Here is a 17789-nt window from a genome sequence, read left to right on the forward strand (position 1 = left end):
CCACAAACCCAAGACCTCACTGCACACTAAGCAAGAGCGTTTGCACCACTAACCACATCTCAAATTCTGAAGAACTTGTAATGTATCTTGTGAGGAAGTTCAGCAGGTGATATCCCTTCAGTTTCTGTTTGTCCAATAAAGTATTTGTCCTTCAAATATTCCAAAACAAAAATTATCCTTTTGAAGGGTAATTTTGTTGGATACAAGTTTTAGGTTGGTAGGTTCTTTTTGTTCTTGTTTTTTTCAGTGCTTCGGCTATTTCAGTGTATTGTTGCTTGCTTGGCTTCCTAAACCCTTGGCAAATTTACTCTTACCTTCGTCTTTCCATCAGTAAGGTTTTCTCCCCCTCCACTGAGTTCTTTCAGGACTCTGTCTTTGTTTTTACCAATTTGAGTATGATGTGCTTAGGTGGTGTTTTATAAAATCCTTATCTTGTGCAGCATTGTCTGAGTCCTGGGTCTGTAGTTTGCCGTAAGTCGCTGATTTTGGAGAATCTGATCAGGTTTTCATTGTCTTCTTTCTGGTATTTCCATTACATGTGTTTGCATGTTCTGTACTTGTCCACCAGTTCCTGGGAATTTTGCTTTTGTTTTCCTGTTTGTCTGTGCTTCTCTGTTGGAAGCTTTGCCGACACGTCTCGCAGCTCACTCTCCTTCTCCTTCTCCGTGTTCCCTCTGCTAACGACCCTCCAAAGGCGTGTCTCCCGCTTCTTCCTAGCGTTTTCTTTCGAATCTTCGCATCTCTCTGCTTACGTTACCCATTCGTTCTTGCATGTTGTACACATACTGCTTTAGACCCTTAGCATAAGAATCAGAATTATTTTAAATTCCCAGTCTGATCTTTTTAAAATAAGATATCATTTTTTTCTTTTTCATTGTAGTTGGCGTTAATTCTGCTCTGCCAGCTGGCGGTGCGCGTGTAACCCCGCGCCTCAGAGCCTGAGGGCTGGGAGCACTGGCCGGGCTCACGGCCAGCCTGCGCTGCGCAGCGAGACCCTGTCCCCAAACAGAGCCAGGGTGCGCCTGCGCGGCCCACCGTGGCGTCAAACTCCTGGGCTTGAGTAGCGCTCCCGTGCCAGCCCCTGGGGAGCTGAAGCTGTCGTCGTGTGGCGCCAGCTCCCTGCTTCTGATGCCTTGCTTTGCATCGACTCCGGCGTGGGCGTGGGCGTGGGCAGTTTTTGGTTTTTATACTTTACAAGCCCTGTAAGCTTTGATGAAGGACAGGATACTATTTCAGTAAGATCTGAAATAAAGAAACCTTTAGTAGTTTTGGCTGCTAGTGATCTGGCTAGGACTCAGGCTGTGTGATACTCGCTGTAGCACTAGGTGATACACTAGGTGCATCACTTGGTGTTTCTGTGGAAACTCCCTTTTAAATACGAGCTGTATCTTGTCACTCTCGGTTCTAACCCACTGTGTCACGCTGGTGCTCTGTGGGCACGGCAGTGAGCCAAGCGTTCTGTGATCTGATGACTGACTCTCACTCTGGTTTTTGAGCTTCAGGCTGGCCTTGAACCCACCGTAGCCCAGGCTGACCTGCAGTTGTTGGCAGTCTTCCTGCCTCAGCCTCCCTCCGGCCATAGCTTCTGCAGGGTTGGGATTACAGGCTTGCGCAAGCATGCCCAGCTCACTTTTTTCAAGGCAGGCCGTCAGCCAAGGCTTTTGACCTTATTTGTTACCCCTGCTGCAGACAAGAAGTCCAGGGGAGGGACCGGAGCCACAGATCAGGGATGGAGCGCGCGGGAGTGTGCACAAGGCAGGAGGGGGAGGGGAGGGGGTCGCGGCCCCTCCTCCGTCCCGGGCTGCCCCTGGGGCAGACGTCCCGAGGGCAGGTCTTCGCGGAGGAGAAAGGAACCCTGGCCGCATGGAAGGCTGCGTCCTCCTTCCCTCCTGGGAAGCGGCTTTTCCCCAGTCTTCACTGTGAGCGTCTGGTGAAGGTTCTGGAGGTGAGACTCCCCCAAAAGGTGATTCTCCCTCGAGACCGCCCCCAGGAGCTGGAACTCCGACGGCGCTCAGCCGAGGTGCTGAGGTTTGTCAGTTACTTTTGGGGAGTACTGCTCTGCGTTCCCGCCCTCGCAGCACGCAGCGACTCTCGCTGGCCGCCCGCCTCTCCAGCTTTGCACATGGCTCCTGCAGGTTCAGCGCTCTCCTTCAGTGTAGCGCGTCCGAAGAGGGCTTCGTTTTCGGTGTACCTAGCTTGTCTCACGTTGTGAGGGTTACAGTAACGGCTTCAAGCTCTTCACGCATTTGTGAGGAAACTGGCGATCTCGTGTGTCCTTGTTCGTGTGTCAGCTTTATGCACAGTGCTGGCTGTTAGCTAGAAATGGTCCTGTGTATGTTTTTAGAGAGGGGCATGGTGGCACACACGCCCGTAATCCCAGCACTCGGAAGGCTGAGGCAGGAGGATCGTTGTGAGTTTGAGGCCAGCCTGGGCTACAAAGTGAGCTCAAGTCCAGCCTGAACTGCGGAACAAGACCCTGTCTCAAAAAAGACCAGAAAAAAATATTCGTTTGTAATAACCTGTAAGAGCCAGATGTGGTGTAATTCTAACACTCAGGAGGCTGAGGCAGTAGAATCACCATGAGTTCAAGGCCAACATATACTACATAGCAAGACCCTCTCTCAAAAAAAAAAAGCAAAGAAAATTAAGATTAAAGAGATGTCTAACTTACACTTGACCAGAGTAGCTCTGCTTCTCATGTGTAGTGGTTTTAAGTAATATGTTTGAAAAGAGGGGTGTATTATAAAGGATATTTGAAGACCAGCTTTCTAATGTACGTTGCTCATTGTAGATGTTTAATAACTGCTAAAAGGGAAAATTTTCCTTTGAAGACAAATATAATTTTTAGTAGCACTTGAAATCATATTATTAAAGGTCAGACCAGGAATGTAGAGGACATGAAAATGCTTTTAAAACATTTCCAGTGTAAAAGCTGTCTGCTTATGAAATAGAACTTTTGTTTGGTGTAGCGGTAAAATTGATATTCTCTGACTGTCTAGATTACTCAAGCAGTGTAGAATTTCAGAGTGCTGGGTCCCTGCTGAGTCGTGACACTTAGCAATTCCGAGAAGTAGAAAGTTCATCATCCTGCCTCATCGCTTATTGTTCCGTACCCATTCCACATATTCTAAAAATGTAGCCTGTTTGCCTGTGTGTGTGTGTGTGTGTGTGTGTGTGAGAGAGAGAGAGAGAGAGAGAGACAGGGACAGGGTCTTGCCATATAGTTCAGGCTGACCTCAGAGTTGTGACAACCCTCCTGCCTCAGTCTCCTGAGTGCTGGAATTACAGGCGTGCACCACCACGCCCGGCTTGCTTTGCACTTCTTTCGTTTGACTCTGCCGTATTAAATTTCTGAAATTTAGGTAGTCCATGTAGCGGGTTTGGAAACCCCGACTACTTCTCGCCTCTGTGTGCTTAGGGTACCAGCTTCATTCACAGTCCTGTCGTACCTCGAACCGCCCGGACAGTGAGTGCGCGGCCTCCGTGCCCAGAGAAGGGGATTTGCAGTGGGCGGAGGAGTGCGTTGAAAGAAAGTAGCAGATTTCAGTGTCGGACAAGTAGATGGAGCCCTTGAAAATCTGCTTGTCTTAAAAATTTATGCACACACACGTGTGTGTGTAATAATTAAAATTGACTTGAACTGTCCCTTTTTTACCCAGTTTCTTTTGAGTCAGGGTCTTCTGTTCAGTGCAGGCTGGCCTTCAAGTCACTTCGCAGCCCGGGCTGGTGTCGCACTCACGATGACCCTCAGCCCCGCAAGCGCTGGGATTGTAGGTGTGCGCCACCACGCCCGGCAGGACTGCCCTTTTTCAAGTATTGCGAGTAACGTTCATTTCACTTGCTGCGAAGTCGTGTGGAAACAGCCTGAGTCAGACGAGCGGCCAGCGTGCGTTGGGGTTTGGGCGCGTACCGCGCCTTTGCCAGGCGCTCCAGCGACAGGCGCGTCCTGAGGAGTGTGTCGCAGCGCTTGCCTTCGCGCACGGCCAGGGCCCTGACACGAGGCTGAGAGGGCCGCATCGCTCGGCTGTCGGCGCGACGGCGGAATCGCGGGCCCTGGCGCGCAGTGACGCTCACGCCGTTTCCCCGCAGGCGCCGGTGGTAACCGCGGGTGCCGCGCTGGCGCGCAGGGTGTTGTGTGCGCAGCCGTCGCCGCGAACGAGCGAGTCGTGTGCGGGCTGTGACACTAGCTGCAGGGTCCCAGCTGCTAGGGTTTTCCCGTCCCGTTATAACCCTATGGGACCACTGTCGCGTTTACAGCGTGACTGGCCCCCGCCTGCTGAGTCCATAGCGCGTAGGGCGCGTCCCCCTGGCCTTACTCATCCGTGTCGTAGAGCTGCAGTCGTCTGTGTTGCATGAAGAGTCCGCTGAGTACTGAAGGAAGTTCCAGAGTGGATCCCTGACTTTGGTTTCACAGTAACCCTCTCTAGGTGTGACTGCTGTCGCTGGAGGTGAAACGTGTCATCTGCGACTTTTAACATCGCCTTTTTACTTTCTTGATTAAAATTCACTTGAAAATGTCAGTCATTTCCTGAACTACTTGGAGATACTGAATCTATGCTAGACGTTAAAATTTGGCTCAAATATAGGCGTGTTTATATGAAAAGCATAGAGAAAAATGAAAAGATCTCTGGTATAGGCTGACTGTGTAAATATTCGCCTTACTAATTTGTAACTGAACACTTTCAATATATTTAAGACTTTTAATATATTGAATATATCTGCTGTCTTGACCCAGGCATGCTCCCAGTGTGTGGGAGGCTGAGGCAGGAGAGTGATTCCGAGTTTGAGGCCAGCCTGAACTGCATGGCGAGATACTGTCTCAAAAAATCAAAATAATAACAATAGTAATATTAGTAACAAATACATAATACGTACTTTGGTCTGGATTCCAGGGATGTTTTTCATTGTTACGGGGTTTTTGTGGTTACTGCTCTCATAATACTGGGGATTGAACCCAGGGTCCCATACGTTAGGCAAGTGCTGCACCACAAGCTGCGTCCCCAGCCCTTTTTATTTACGTGTGAGACAGAGCATCACGGAGTTGCCCGGAATGACCTCAGCCTCGCGGGCAGCTGGGAGTACAGGTGTGTGTTGCGCACCCTGCCCTTTGCCGCATTGAGAAAGGACGGCTGCACGTGACTTCACTGATAGGCTGTCTCGTACTCAGACGCTGGCGCCGTGCAGCCCTCGTAGTAAAGACGACTCGGTGTTGGAGAAGTGAGAGCTTTTGATTCTTAAACACGAATGGGCGTACAGAACACCAGCTCCGCCAAAATGCTGCCCTGAGTTCAAACTGTTGGATTGGATAGGCGAGTTATTACTGTGTATTATAATGTGAGCTCTGATAAGTGCTTCAGCAGTTTCCTAAAAGTATAAGAGAGCACAGTACGAGTTTGTACGATAATTTTGTGTTGTGTTTTAAAATGCTATTTCATTTATACTCAAGAGAGTCTTTGCTGATCTTCAGGAAAGATAGAGAAATAGGGATGAGGATACTAAACTCACAGCCCATAGCCAGCAGTGTTCAGGATGGTTGAGTGATTCACGGTGGAGATGTAAGCAGGGACATTCCAGAATGTCCTCAAGGGAAGTAAATGAGAGGTTGGCTTGCCTGGCTATATGTATTAACCTATAACTTGTGTTAAGAATAGGCGGTTCCTATTTTAAAGAATACATGCGAGTGTCAGAAATGTTCTTCTGTTTTTTGTAGGTGGTTTCAGACCCCCTCACAGGTTTTCTACCATGCAGCTACTGAACATGGAGGGAAGGATGTGTATCCAGGGCAGTGTCTTTGGGAAGGTTGTGAGCCTTTTCAGCGGCAGAGGTTTTCTTTCATTACACACTTACAGGTACACGTCCTTAATACCATTTGCTTAGTAACGCATCTGCTCGCATTAATGATCTTGATGTGCAGTCTTTTACTTCCTTTTTTCAAAAAGGATAAGCACTGTTCAAAGGATGCCCTGCTTGCAGGATTAAAACAAGACGAACCAGGACAAGCAGGAAATCAGAAATCTTCTACTAGGTAAGGAAAATGAGTTTATTTTCCGTTATACATAATAAACAAATACCAGGAAACTAGGCAAAGCACAGGAACAATAAAAGGCAAGGTAGCATGTTGGGAAAACGGGAACCCTGGGCGCTGGCCCCGTCCGCCCCAGCTGTGAGATCCATTCGCACTGCTGACGTGCCCTCGGCCCCACTTTCCCTTTGGCTGGCGGCGCAGTCAGTGAGGAGCATTTGAGCCAGGTGCAGCAGTGCACGCCTGTGACCCCACACTCCCAGACGGGAGCAAGGGGATCTCCCCAAGTTCAAGTCCATCCTGGGCCATACAGTGAATTCAAGGCCAGCCTGAGCTACATAGTGAGACCGTCTCAAAAAGACGGCAGTAACAAAAAGGCGTCCTTTGCACCTCAAACACTTTGATTCTCCTTTGTAGATGAGTCATTGGAATAGCACATATAAATGTGTGAGAAATGCTTTGTACATTGGAAGTACTGTGTGTGGTGCTTTATCTTTTTGTTTTGAACCCAGGATCTTCCTATGAAGATAACATCCCCAGCCCTTTTAAAATTTTTTTTGAGACAGTCTTACTACATTGCACAGGCTGGACTCGAACTCATGATCCTCTTGCCTCAAATTCCTGAACTGCTGGGGTTATAGGCATATGCCACTGCACCCAGCAGTTCTTTTGTCCTTCGAGGGAATGAATGTATATTTGATAATGGCAGAGAGTTCTTCATGTATGTATAACATAGAAACACTGGTTTGCAGTTTAATGATGACTTTCACATTATATTGTTTAACCGCAGAATTAGTTTGCTTACATAAGAATGCACCAGGAATATCCCCACTTTGCAGTGTGAAAAACAGTAAAAGCTGCGTAGATTTTCCTAGTGCTGGAGGTTGCTCGCTATCCGGGAGTGCCCTGTCTGGGGCTGCTTCCCAGAGCACTGCAGATCGTGACACAGTTCCACCGCTTGGCCAAAAATATGACCAGCAGTTTAGATCCGATTCCATAGAAAACTATCTGTGCAGTCCCTCCATTCTGTGGAATTGTAAAATTGTAAAGGATTGCATGAATTATTAAATAATAATGAAAAATAAGGTTCTGCAAGAAAGTAGTCGCTGAAATGTGTAGTATTTAGCATAACTCTTGTTTAAGTATCAGGCTGCCTTTTCCCGGGTGACCTGTGCCAATACATTTTTAGGTGGTACTGTTTTTCTCTTAGGTGCTACTTCAAAGTAATTTACAGCTCAGGTTGTAAAGTGTTTTCCTCTTTGAAAACATCTTCACCTTGGACCCACCCACCTCATAGTTTTGCATTATAAAAATTCCTTTAAAAAGGCAGGGTCCTCAGCAACCCATACGGGACCGCTTCTGTCTTTCTCTCAGAAGCTTTCTTTCCCCAGTAAATAGATTCTGCAAATAAATGAAAAACAAACAGACGTCTTCACGTTACACTCAAGAATTTAAAACTTCACAGCCGAGGCACGGCTTGCATCTGTTTGTACTGCCCAGCGCCGTAACTGTGAGGATGAGCCGTAGCGGAGCGCCTGATGTCCTCCGCTCAGCACTAAGCACCCCTGGCCAAGGCGGTGCAAAACACAGATACCAAGGGTGGGCCGGGGCCTCCCGCGTTTCAGAGGGACCGCTGGCGGCGCTGGCGGGCCAGTCGGTGTTGCGGTCTGCGCGGGGTCGTGCTAACAGCCTGTCTCTCTGATGGTTTAGGCAGCCAGCTGCGGCGGGCACCAGCTCCACTCCTCGAGCGCAGAAGGCCATTGTGAACCACCCCAGCGCCGCGCTCATGGCTCTCAGGAGAGGCTCGAGGAACCTTGTCTTTCGAGATTTCACAGTAAGCGCGCCTTGAAAGCCTTGTCTGTGAAGGTGTGCGTCCTGTGCGATTTAGATCTTTATTCTTTTTTTTTTATATTCTCCTTTCTTTTTAAGGATGAAAAAGAGGGACCAATAACTAAACACATCCGACTAACAGCTGCCTTAATATTAAAAAACATTGGTAAATACTCAGAATGTGGTCGCAGGTGAGTAAAGCTGTTTCCCATTCCAAAGCGAATTTGCATTGCGTTACTGTTACGTGTGAGTTTACGCAATTCGGCGTCTCTATTTTATTTACTGTTTACTTCATCAGTGTTGTGAAAAGACCAAAAGTTTCATGCCAAAGTCTTAAAAGCCAAAACTACGAAGAGCTGAAGCAACCAAACCGCAGGCGTTTAACTTGGCCGTAGAGTTAGAACTGTGAGCTGCTCTCCCAGCGAGGAGGGCTGGGGTCTCTGGAGGGGCAGCAGGAGCTGGCCGCTTGAGTCACGTGAAACGTGACGAGCCCCTTCCGGTTGGCGACGGACGTTTCAGTGAGTCTGCCGACGCCATGGAGAGTGCCGGGGTTCCCTGTTACCACTCGAGTATGTAAAAAGTACTTTCTGCTGGACTGAAGCAAGAGAATAAGCAAGACTTAGAAGGTTTATTGAAATCAGAAATAATACTTCAATCCTTAACAGAGGAAATGTGGAATGTTCTGTTGATATGTCCCCTATAGGGTCTCCCCTAAAGCTGCTTTTCTCATATTCCTCTTGCATCTTTCTTTACAGTTTTTTAAAATCTTCATTAATAGGTGTTTGTAATGTATAAGTTACATTCACCATGGGGAGTTGGTACGTGTACATAACATCTTAATTCTTTCTTAAGTTTAATTTTTAGTATTGTTTAAAAACCAGCTTGAGGCAGAGCTGTGATGCGCTGCCTACAATCTCAGTATTTGGGAGGCTAAGGCAGGAGGATCCAGGCCAGCCTGGGCTGCATAGTGAGTTCAAGACCAGCCTGAACTGCGTAGCGAGACCCTGTCTCAAAAAAAAAATCTTACTAAAATTCCTGAAACTTGGTTGTCATAAACCACCCCAGCCCGGCACCGCGCCGGCGTGGGGGCACCAGTGTTGTGGCAAGGGAGTGAGCCGCCCGTCCACACGAGGTTCACAAGGCCTGCCTTCTGGGTGCGGCCTGCCAGCGCGGGCCTGCGCCCCCGGCGGCCCTGCTCCGCGGCCCCTTCCGCGCCTCACACTCCCCCAGGCTGTGCCGCTCCGCTCGCCCCTCACCTTGCGACTCTCTTCATGGTGCTGAAGATTGCACTCAGGTCGGGTGGCCTAGGCTTAGCTCAGACTTGCAGTCCTCCTGCCTCAGCCTCCCAGGTAGCTGGGGTCACAGACATACTCCACCACGTCGGGTCAGATACACCTTGAGTGTACCCTGGCTCTTCCCACCATACCTTTTTACCCTGCTTTAAGTCTTTCATGGTATTTGTTGAAATGATCTTTAAATTGGCTCTTCCAATTATGAAAACAGTGATATTAATTACAAAAGGAAAACGTGAATTTGACTGGGTCACATTTTAAAATTTGTGGGGCTGGGGATTTAGCTCAGCCGTGAACTGAGTCGTGAGTTCCATTGCTGGTACTGGAAAAAAACAAAAAACAAACGAACAAAAATAACAAAATTTGTGAGCGTGTTACAGTGACAAAAATTACCATATCAAGTGCATCAGGCTTTTTTTTTTTTTTTTTTTTTTTTGGTACTGGGAATCAAACTCATGACCTCAGGTTTTTCAGGCAAGTGCTTATGCTGCTGAGCTACATCCCCAGCCCTGCATCGGGCATTCTTAAAATGAACAAGTTTTTCATGGCAGTGCTAGGACCAGCACCCAGGACCTCATGACTAGAAAAATTCTTAACACTTGAAGGTCTTCAGAAAAAGAAGAAGTGGAAGGTCTGTGCACATAGAACCCCAGTGTCTTCCTGCTCCACTTGTAATGCCGAGTCTTCCTACCTTTCCCTTCCGTTGGCTTCATGACCAGCGTTTCGGCCAAGCTGAGCCTCCTTCCTGATCTCCTTAGGCGGTTCCTTGTTTCGCCGTGAGCGTTGTTCACGCGCCTCCCTTCTCCGTGTGCGGACTGCCCTCCTTGTGCCGGCCCCCGCTGAGTGTCCGCTGACCCTCCACGTTCCGCTCACCTGAGGGCTGCGCTGCGTACAGCCTCGCCGCACGGATCTTGCTCCTGTCCCCCCGAATCGATTCTCCTCTATCTTTATATCTCAGAGTAGTGAGCTCGTTGTCCTGTAGATGGGCTTCTGCGGCCGTTTCCCCTCCTGCTGAACGGGGGTGCGTTTTGTCTGGTGGATCCTGGTTGCCTGACCATCAGCCACGGTGCTGTAATACAGTGCACATAACTCCCACCTGCTCTTCATCTTGTAGGATTCAGCTCCCGCTTGCCTCGCTGCCCTGGCATCCTCCTGACTCTCGCACTGGCCTGGGGCGCAGTGCGTCTTCCCTACATAGGCCCCACGTGTGGCGGCTGCCGAGGTGGATGGCCAGCTCTTGGAAGGTGGACGCTGTTTATTTTCATCGTTCTTTCCGTGATCCCTAGCGTCGTCTTGAGGACGTAGTAACCACCCAGTAAGCGTTGGCTTGGTAGCCTGCGGGAGGGGGGAGGCGCACAGCTGCATGTTGTGCTGAGTTCAGACCTTGAATCTGGGTAGTAAATTCGATTCCCAAAGTAATTCTGTAACTTTCTCTCAGGGTCTTTGCTTCACACTAAGAAGTCACTCTTAGGCTTATAACGAGGCCTCTCTGTCTGGATCTAAGCAATTACTAAGCTAGAAGTTCTCTTTTTAACATAGTTCCGGGTGACCTTGAACTCCTATGGAGCTCCCTGGAACTCCTGGAACCCTCCTGCCGTAGGCCTCGGAGCGCTGGGATGGCAGATGGCGCCCCGCGCCCGGCTGAAGTTTCCATTTGCCTGTGCTTGATCTCCTGGGTTTTGTTTTATTTATGAACTGTGAGTCTCCCAGGTGTTTTCCGGCTTCTTCGGTTCCCGTGATCTTGGAACCGTGAAATCGTAAGAATTAGAGCAGTCCGTTAAATTCTCCCGCTCATCCTCCCGGGCCCAGCCGAGACCGCCGTTACAGAGCGTCTTTCAGACAGCTCCTGCGAGGGGAAGCTTGGGGAGAGAAGACACTGACAATCGAGCGAAACCTCCTGTGTGGACAGTGTGGGAAATTGCGGCTCTGGTGGGACAATATGGGGTATGATTTTGTTAGACTCAGTCATTTTTTAATTTATAATAAAAACATTGAAGTCCACACAGCTGTGTAAAGGTGAGCAGAGTGAGATGTCGGCAGTTGCTGTATTTGAAATCCGCGGTCTGGTGGTATGAATACCGTGGAACGCGTAGGTGCGGCCGTCGGCGCTCTGGGGAGCTCGTGGTAACCGCGCGCAGGCCCCCAGGCCCGGCCTTGCTCCTCGCAGCTCGGCTCGCCCTGCCCCGGCGCCTTCGCGTCTTCCGGCGTGCGGCCCGCGGTGGAGCGGCCCGAGGGCGCTTTGGCGCCTGCTCTTTCGTATGTGATAGATTTTCTTTTTCTCTACCTCTGGAAGCTCTTGCAGCCTCTTATTTCTGATATTCTCTAGTTTCATGCTGGTCATCTAAGGTAGGATATTTTTTGTCTTTCTTGGGAACCTTGTGGCTTTTTTTACTGGTCTCACCATGCGATTCATGCTGGCCTTGAACTCACTTTGTTTTGTTTTTGTTTGGTTGGTTGGAGTTGTTTGCCTTTTTTTGAGACAGGGTCTCGCTCTGCGGTGCAGGCTGGCCTTGAGCTCACTTTGTAGCCCAGGCTGGTCTTGAACTCACAACGGTCTTCCTGCCTCAGCCTCGTAAGTGCTGGGACTATAGGCGTGCGCCACCACGCCCGGCCTTCTTAGGACATTTTGGTCCAAGTATATGTTGTGTAATGTTTGAATCAGGTCAAACACACCAGTCTCCAGTATTTATCATTTCTTTACTGTGGAGGTACCGCCCTCAGAGTCCTGGCTTTGCAGGGCACTGCACGCAGCTGTTACCTGTGGCCAGTGTCCTGTGGAGCCGCGCCCGCCAGAGCCGCCTGGCCTCTGCCCTTCCGCGGGGGAAGCCGGGCCCTCCAGGGCCCCGCGCGCCTCCTTGTCCGCGCGGCGGGCGCGGGCTCTCAGGCCGGCGGTCTCCGCGGCCGCTGCGGTTCCTTCCCGGCCGTGCGCCGCGGGTCGGTTGTGAGTCACGCGGGCCTGCTTTCATTCTTGAGGAAGCTGCGCCCGCCGGCGGCCTCCTCTGCGGGCGCTCAGACCCTCTCGTCTCTAACGGCCGGCGCCGTCGGGGTGGAGGAGGGCCCCGAGAGCCTGACGTGTGCGTTTCCCCGCCGGTTCACGATGCTAGGCCTCTTGGCCGCTGGTGTGTCTCCTTCTCTCTACCTTCTGTTGTTGTTCTTCTATTACTTAGGTTTACTGTCTCCCGCGCCGCCGTCAGTACTGAGGAGTGAACCAGGGCCTTCCCACTAAGCGGTGTCCGCTGCAGCCCTTCTTTATTTTTAATTTCGAAGCAGGGTCTTCCTAAGTTGTTCAGGTGGGCTGAAATGTGTGATCCTCCCGCCTCAGCCTCCTGAAGTGCTGCGCTTACAAGACCTATTCCACCATGCCTGGCTATTTGCTATTTCTAAATCAGGAGTTCTGCAGGCACGGGGATGGGCGTTTTGGAGCTGTGTAGGTATTCTGAATATTAGCGCCTTGAGATTAACAGTTTGAAAACCTCCCACTGCGTGCACTGCCTGCTCGCCTGATGGCTGTTTCCCGGGCCCTGCAGAAGCGTCTAGGCGGATGTAGCCCTGCCTCTCCCATTCTTGCTTTTGTCTGCTCGCCTGTGGGGTCTTGTCCTAGAAGTTCTTCCCATTCCGGCGTCCCCAGCGTTTGCAGCATATTCTCTTGTAATGGTTTTGCAGTTTCAGGTCAGTGCTGGAGACTGACGCTTGGGCTTCGTGCATGCCGACGAGCACTGTGACACTGAGCTGAGCGTGTGCCCGTAAGACAGGGCCTCGCTGGCTCACCCGCCGGCCTGGAGCTGGCACTGCCCCTCACCTGCCTCCCAGGTAGCTGGGGTCCTAGGTGTGGGCCAGCACCCCAGTCTTGGAGCTGATTTGTGTAACTGGGGGCACAAGGGAAGTATACTTCCACTTCTCCATATGCAGATACTCCGTTTTCCCAGCAGGGTGTACTGAGAAGACCGTCCTCTCCCATGTGTGTTCTCAGCACCTTAGTTGAAAATCCATCGGCCGTATAGATGCATGGCTTTACTTTTAGGCTCTGTGTTGTGTATCGGTTTTTGTGCTAATGCCGTGCTGTTTGCGTTACTGCAGTTTTGTAGTGTATTTTGAAGGGAAGCACTGTGTTTTCTTTGGAGTAGGTGTTTCATTTTAGTGGATATTTCTAGTCTGGAAACTTGTATCCTTTAGTGACAGGAAGTTTTCCTGTATATTATTTTCCTTTTGTCTTTGAGCTTTCACTTCTGTGTACTCTATTTTCGAGAAATGCCTCTGACTTTATCATGAAATTACTGAATTTTTAATTCCATTTTCTTGTTTGAATTTCTAAAAGCTCTTAGTTGCTAGTTGTCGCTGTTTCCTTACTGGATAGTGTCTCTTCATCTCTCTTGATTAATGCTGCTTCTGTATGTCTGTCTGTCTCGTGTGTGTGTGTGTCTTTCCCTCCCTCCAGGATTTGTTATAGTTGAACACCAGGCCTTATACTGAGCTATGTACATCCCCAGCACCTGTGCACTTTTTTATCTTCAGGCAGAGTCTTGCTAAATCCCTCAGTTGCACAGCCTGGGCTTGAACTTGAGACCTTCTTCCTTAGCCTCCTAGAGTGCTGGGATTACAGGAGGGCGCTGCTATGCCCGGTAGATCTGGTGGTTTGAAGTTTTCTCTGCTCTCTGTACAGTTTTTCCTTTTTCAGAATTCTTCAGGTATTTGAGGGTTTTACGGGTCTGCTTCACAGCTTACTGAAATATTGACAAGCTGCTTGAAAGCTGTGGGTACGCAGCCATTCTGTGCCACTGATAACTGCCATTTCAGGGTGACCCGCGATGAACCAGCTTGTTAATTAGAAGCCCTCAGAGCGCGGCTGTGTCCTCTCCACACGCTGCTGCTCTGGCTGTTTGGAGCTGGGTGTTCTGGGGGAAAGTCAAGGCGGCCGGCGGGCTGGAGCCGGCGCGAGGTGTGCTGTGCCTGCCGCCTGCCTCCTGCCTGGGCCCCGCCCTCAGCCCTCGGTGGCTGCGTCTCCACGCGGTTCGCCCTCCTGGCTTCGCCCCCCTCTCGTTCTGATGCTGGTTTTGGTGGGGAACAGAGACAGTTCGTGTTCAGACTGCTGTCTTTTCCTAGAGCTTATCTGCATCCTAAGTTGTACTCGCTAATGCGGCCTACAGAGTGTCTACGTCTAGGAAGTACATCACAGCGGAGGGTTTACTCCTGGCTTAGTCATCTCAAAGACAAAAATCCATGGGAACTGCACCTTGACAGGATGTTGCTGGGGATGTAGCTCTGTGGTACATGCTTGCCTCGCATGCTGAAGGCCCAGAGTTCTGTCCCCGGCACTGTCACTCAGAAAAAGAAGGGTTTAAAAGAATACCATTTTAAAAAAAAATATCATTTTATAAAACAAAAAAGTCATATTTTATTTTGTTTCGTAGGTTATTTTGTTTTTGTTTTTTGAGACAGGGTCTTGCTATAGTTCGGGCTGGCCTTGAGCTCACTGTGTAGCCCAGGGTGTCCTTGAACTCACAGCAATTGATCCTCCTGCCTCAGCCTCCTGAGTGCTGAGATTCCATATGTGTGCCACCACTCCTGGCTTCAATTATATTTCATTTTGTATCAAGTGAGTGCTGCTTTAATTTTAAAAAAACATCGAAAATAAAAATATCAATTTATATCACACAGGAAATCGTTAGGGCTCAGGCGGAGCTCCGTGTAGAGCGTGCGCCCAGCATCCTCTGGGCCCTGGTTTCTGTCCCCAGCACCAAAAGAACAGGAAGCTGTTACTTTAAAATATGGTGGCAGTTTTTGTTCATCTTTCCAGTTTTGTCTATGTAGTATCCAAATACAAGAGAATATTTTTCAACTTGCGGTCATCAGTTTAAAAAATACGTGATTTTGGTAAATACATGAAAGCACCAGCACTGGGGAGGCTAAGGCCGGAGGTTGACGAGTTCAAGACCAGCCTGGAACACATATAAGATCCTATATTTAAAAAAAAACCCATTGTTTTTTTTTGTCAAAATGTTCTTTGTAGAGGAAAAATAAATGATATAATTGTACTTTATATTTTTAATTTTTGATAAATTCAGTATTTTCAAATCCAGTTTTTCCTGTTTCTTTAGAAAAAAAGAATAAAAAAGTCTGCACTTCATTTTAATATTTGTCAAATTAAAATTTGAGATGTCATCCATGAAGAACATAAATAGAGAGGTATAAAGCTTAATGTTAAAGTCATCAGACAGTGAAGCACCATATAACTGACCGCCCAGGCTAACAGTCGGCTGGGGACATAGCTCAGTGGCATAGGCACAAGGTTGTGAGTTCAATCCCTGGTACCGCAAAAAAAAAAAAAAAAAAAAAAAAAAAACCCAGTCAGAATGCCCGGTGCCAAGAGCCGTGTCACCCCCGCCGTCTCTCCCCGCGCCCCGCCTGCGGACGTCCTAGTCCACAGTGCCGCGGCCGGTTCTCCCCGTTTCTGCCAGGACGGCGAGATTGGTCTGAGGTAAGCTGCGGCAGGAAGATGGCTAGATGTGCGCTCCTGTCTCAGAGTTAGAGTGGGCGGGGCTGTGCCTCGGTGCAAAGGCCCTGGGGCAGGGCTGGGTGCTGCGGGCGCTGGGTCCGCCGCGTCCGGCCCCACCTTGGGGCGCCTTCGTTGCCCTGGCGCAGGGGCGCAGGGGAGCTCTCTGGCCGCCGGGGCGCCCCTGCTGCCACCTCGGGCACTGATGCCTGTGTCTCTTCCTTCCAGGTTGTTGAAGAGACACGAGAACAACTTGTCAGTGCTCGCCATTAGCAGCATGGAAGCTTCGTCCACCCTCGCCAAATGCCTTTACGAACTGAACTTCACGGTTCAGAGCAGAGAGCAGGACGCGGAACCGCTGCAGTGAGCGCGGCCGCCCCGCGGGGCCGGACGTCGGACACACCTCACGCGCTGTCACCGCGGACGCAGGCCGCGAGGAGTTCCTTGTCTCCCCGGGGATGCTGAGAGGAAGCTTCGCATTCTGATCTCTGGACGAATCCCTTTGCTCTGTTTTAAAAAATCTTACAAAGAAAAAAAACTGCTGTGGGATTGTCAACCAGCGTATCTGCAGGATGTCTCGGATCGGACAAATCCTGATGGAAACTGGTGTGATCAGAATTCAGTACCATCCACATTGGAATAGACATGGATATTGTAAAACCTACATGAGCAGATGAAATAGAAGCATTAAATATTTTTATCTATATCCAAAAGGAGCACATTTTTATATTTACAAAACCGTTTAAGCTGGTTTGAATAATTAAAAGAAGTTTCAGCACACCTATACCCCCGTCTCAGAGGGGCCACCAATCTCTAGCTATGGATTGTGTGTTTTGTTTAGAAATCAGTAGCTTGGTTTTCTTACTTGAGCCAATATATTTTCACTTATTTATTATCATAAAAATTTACCAGTCTGAATAGATCTTGTAAATACTTGTGAATAGAAGGAACACTTTCATGCCACTGCAGCCACTGGAAACACACTGTGTGGTGTCCTAGAAGCATTACTGGTAGCTCTACAGTTTTCTAGACTTGCGTCAATTGTAAGTAATTGTGACATATCCCGCGCAGTGGAGGGGTGTTCTTGACCTGTGTGTAAATACTTCTGCAAAGGTACCGACGCTGTAAAGTCAGAACAGTTTTGTGGAACTGTGATTTTTTTTTTTTTTTTCATTTTTCTCCTTTTTTCTTGTATTATACACCTTGTAGAACTCATTTGCTGGCTGAAAGAGTATGGAATAATATATCTCATGTCATTTTTGTAGAAGAAAAACTATTTGAAGGTATTTTTTGGTTTTCCCTAACATGTATCCACTGTAAACGTTTGTCATGTGCAAGCTCAGAGCTTGGACAGAATTTTTTGTATTTGTAAATTGGTTTAAATACATGGAGTTTTATACAGGTTTTCTCCTGTGTTATATATGCATTATGTGCAGGTATGATATTTTCTTCACTACTTTTTCTATCTTAATATAGTGTGGGATTTTACTGTATTATTCTTCCATTCTTAATACTGTACCACATTCCTGCTCAGAAACTGCTCACTTCCTCAGACTGTCTTTCCCGAAGTGAAATGTACCCATTTATAACTGCCTATTGCCTGTTCTCTTAGCATCCAAAAACGTGGAGGCCTCCCAAGCACCATCTCTGCTGTGTCCTTAGGGTGTGCAGTAAGAAATATAGAGCTAACAGTTTATGTTATAGAATGGCTTTATTTACTTTGGTGACTGTTTATAGTTTTTAAATAAAAGACTGAACATTTTCTTGAGTCCTTCATTTCTGAGTATGCTTAAGATATTCTTTAAGAAACACCACCCTAAATGCAGCGGAAGCAGAAGCCAGCGGCCACCGCCTGACGGCGCCGAGGGACAGTGGCGGAGGAGCCGAGCAGCCTCCCCGTCTGCGGGAACGCGGAGCCGACCGAGAGGAGCGCTGTGAGCGGTGCGAGGAGAGCGGAGGAGCAGTGTCGTTTTCGTGGCTGCTGCGCGCTTGACTGAAAGCGGTTCGTGTTACTGGGCTGTTGGGTCAGATCCTCGACGTCTCCAGGTGTTCAGGCTGGACCGGGGAGGGCGGCTTCTTAGAGACCCTGTGTGCGCCGAGCCTCGGCTAGGGCCCGGGAGGGTGAACCCCGGCCCGCTGCGCCTGGCGTGCAGGA

The 17789-nt window shown here is 49.2% G+C and overlaps 1 protein-coding gene across 1 annotated transcript in view; it reads left to right on the forward strand.

The window, feature by feature from the left end:
• Arid2 (AT rich interactive domain 2 (ARID, RFX-like)) overlaps window positions 1-17402 on the forward strand; it is a gene marked incomplete at its 5' end in the record, with an annotated part of 178626 nt that extends 161224 nt beyond the window's left edge. Inside the window, 5 exon segments of the mRNA XM_013505655.1 lie at window positions 5711-5849; window positions 5940-6025; window positions 7733-7856; window positions 7952-8043; window positions 15863-17402. Of these exon segments, the coding sequence (XP_013361109.1) occupies window positions 5711-5849; window positions 5940-6025; window positions 7733-7856; window positions 7952-8043; window positions 15863-16001 (580 nt within the window).
• Between the last annotated feature and the right edge of the window lie 387 nt (window positions 17403-17789).

The sequence above is a fragment of the Chinchilla lanigera genome, unplaced genomic scaffold (genome assembly GCF_000276665.1).
Source record: "Chinchilla lanigera isolate Chin_1 unplaced genomic scaffold, ChiLan1.0 scaffold00099, whole genome shotgun sequence".
Lineage (NCBI taxonomy): Eukaryota > Metazoa > Chordata > Mammalia > Rodentia > Chinchillidae > Chinchilla > Chinchilla lanigera.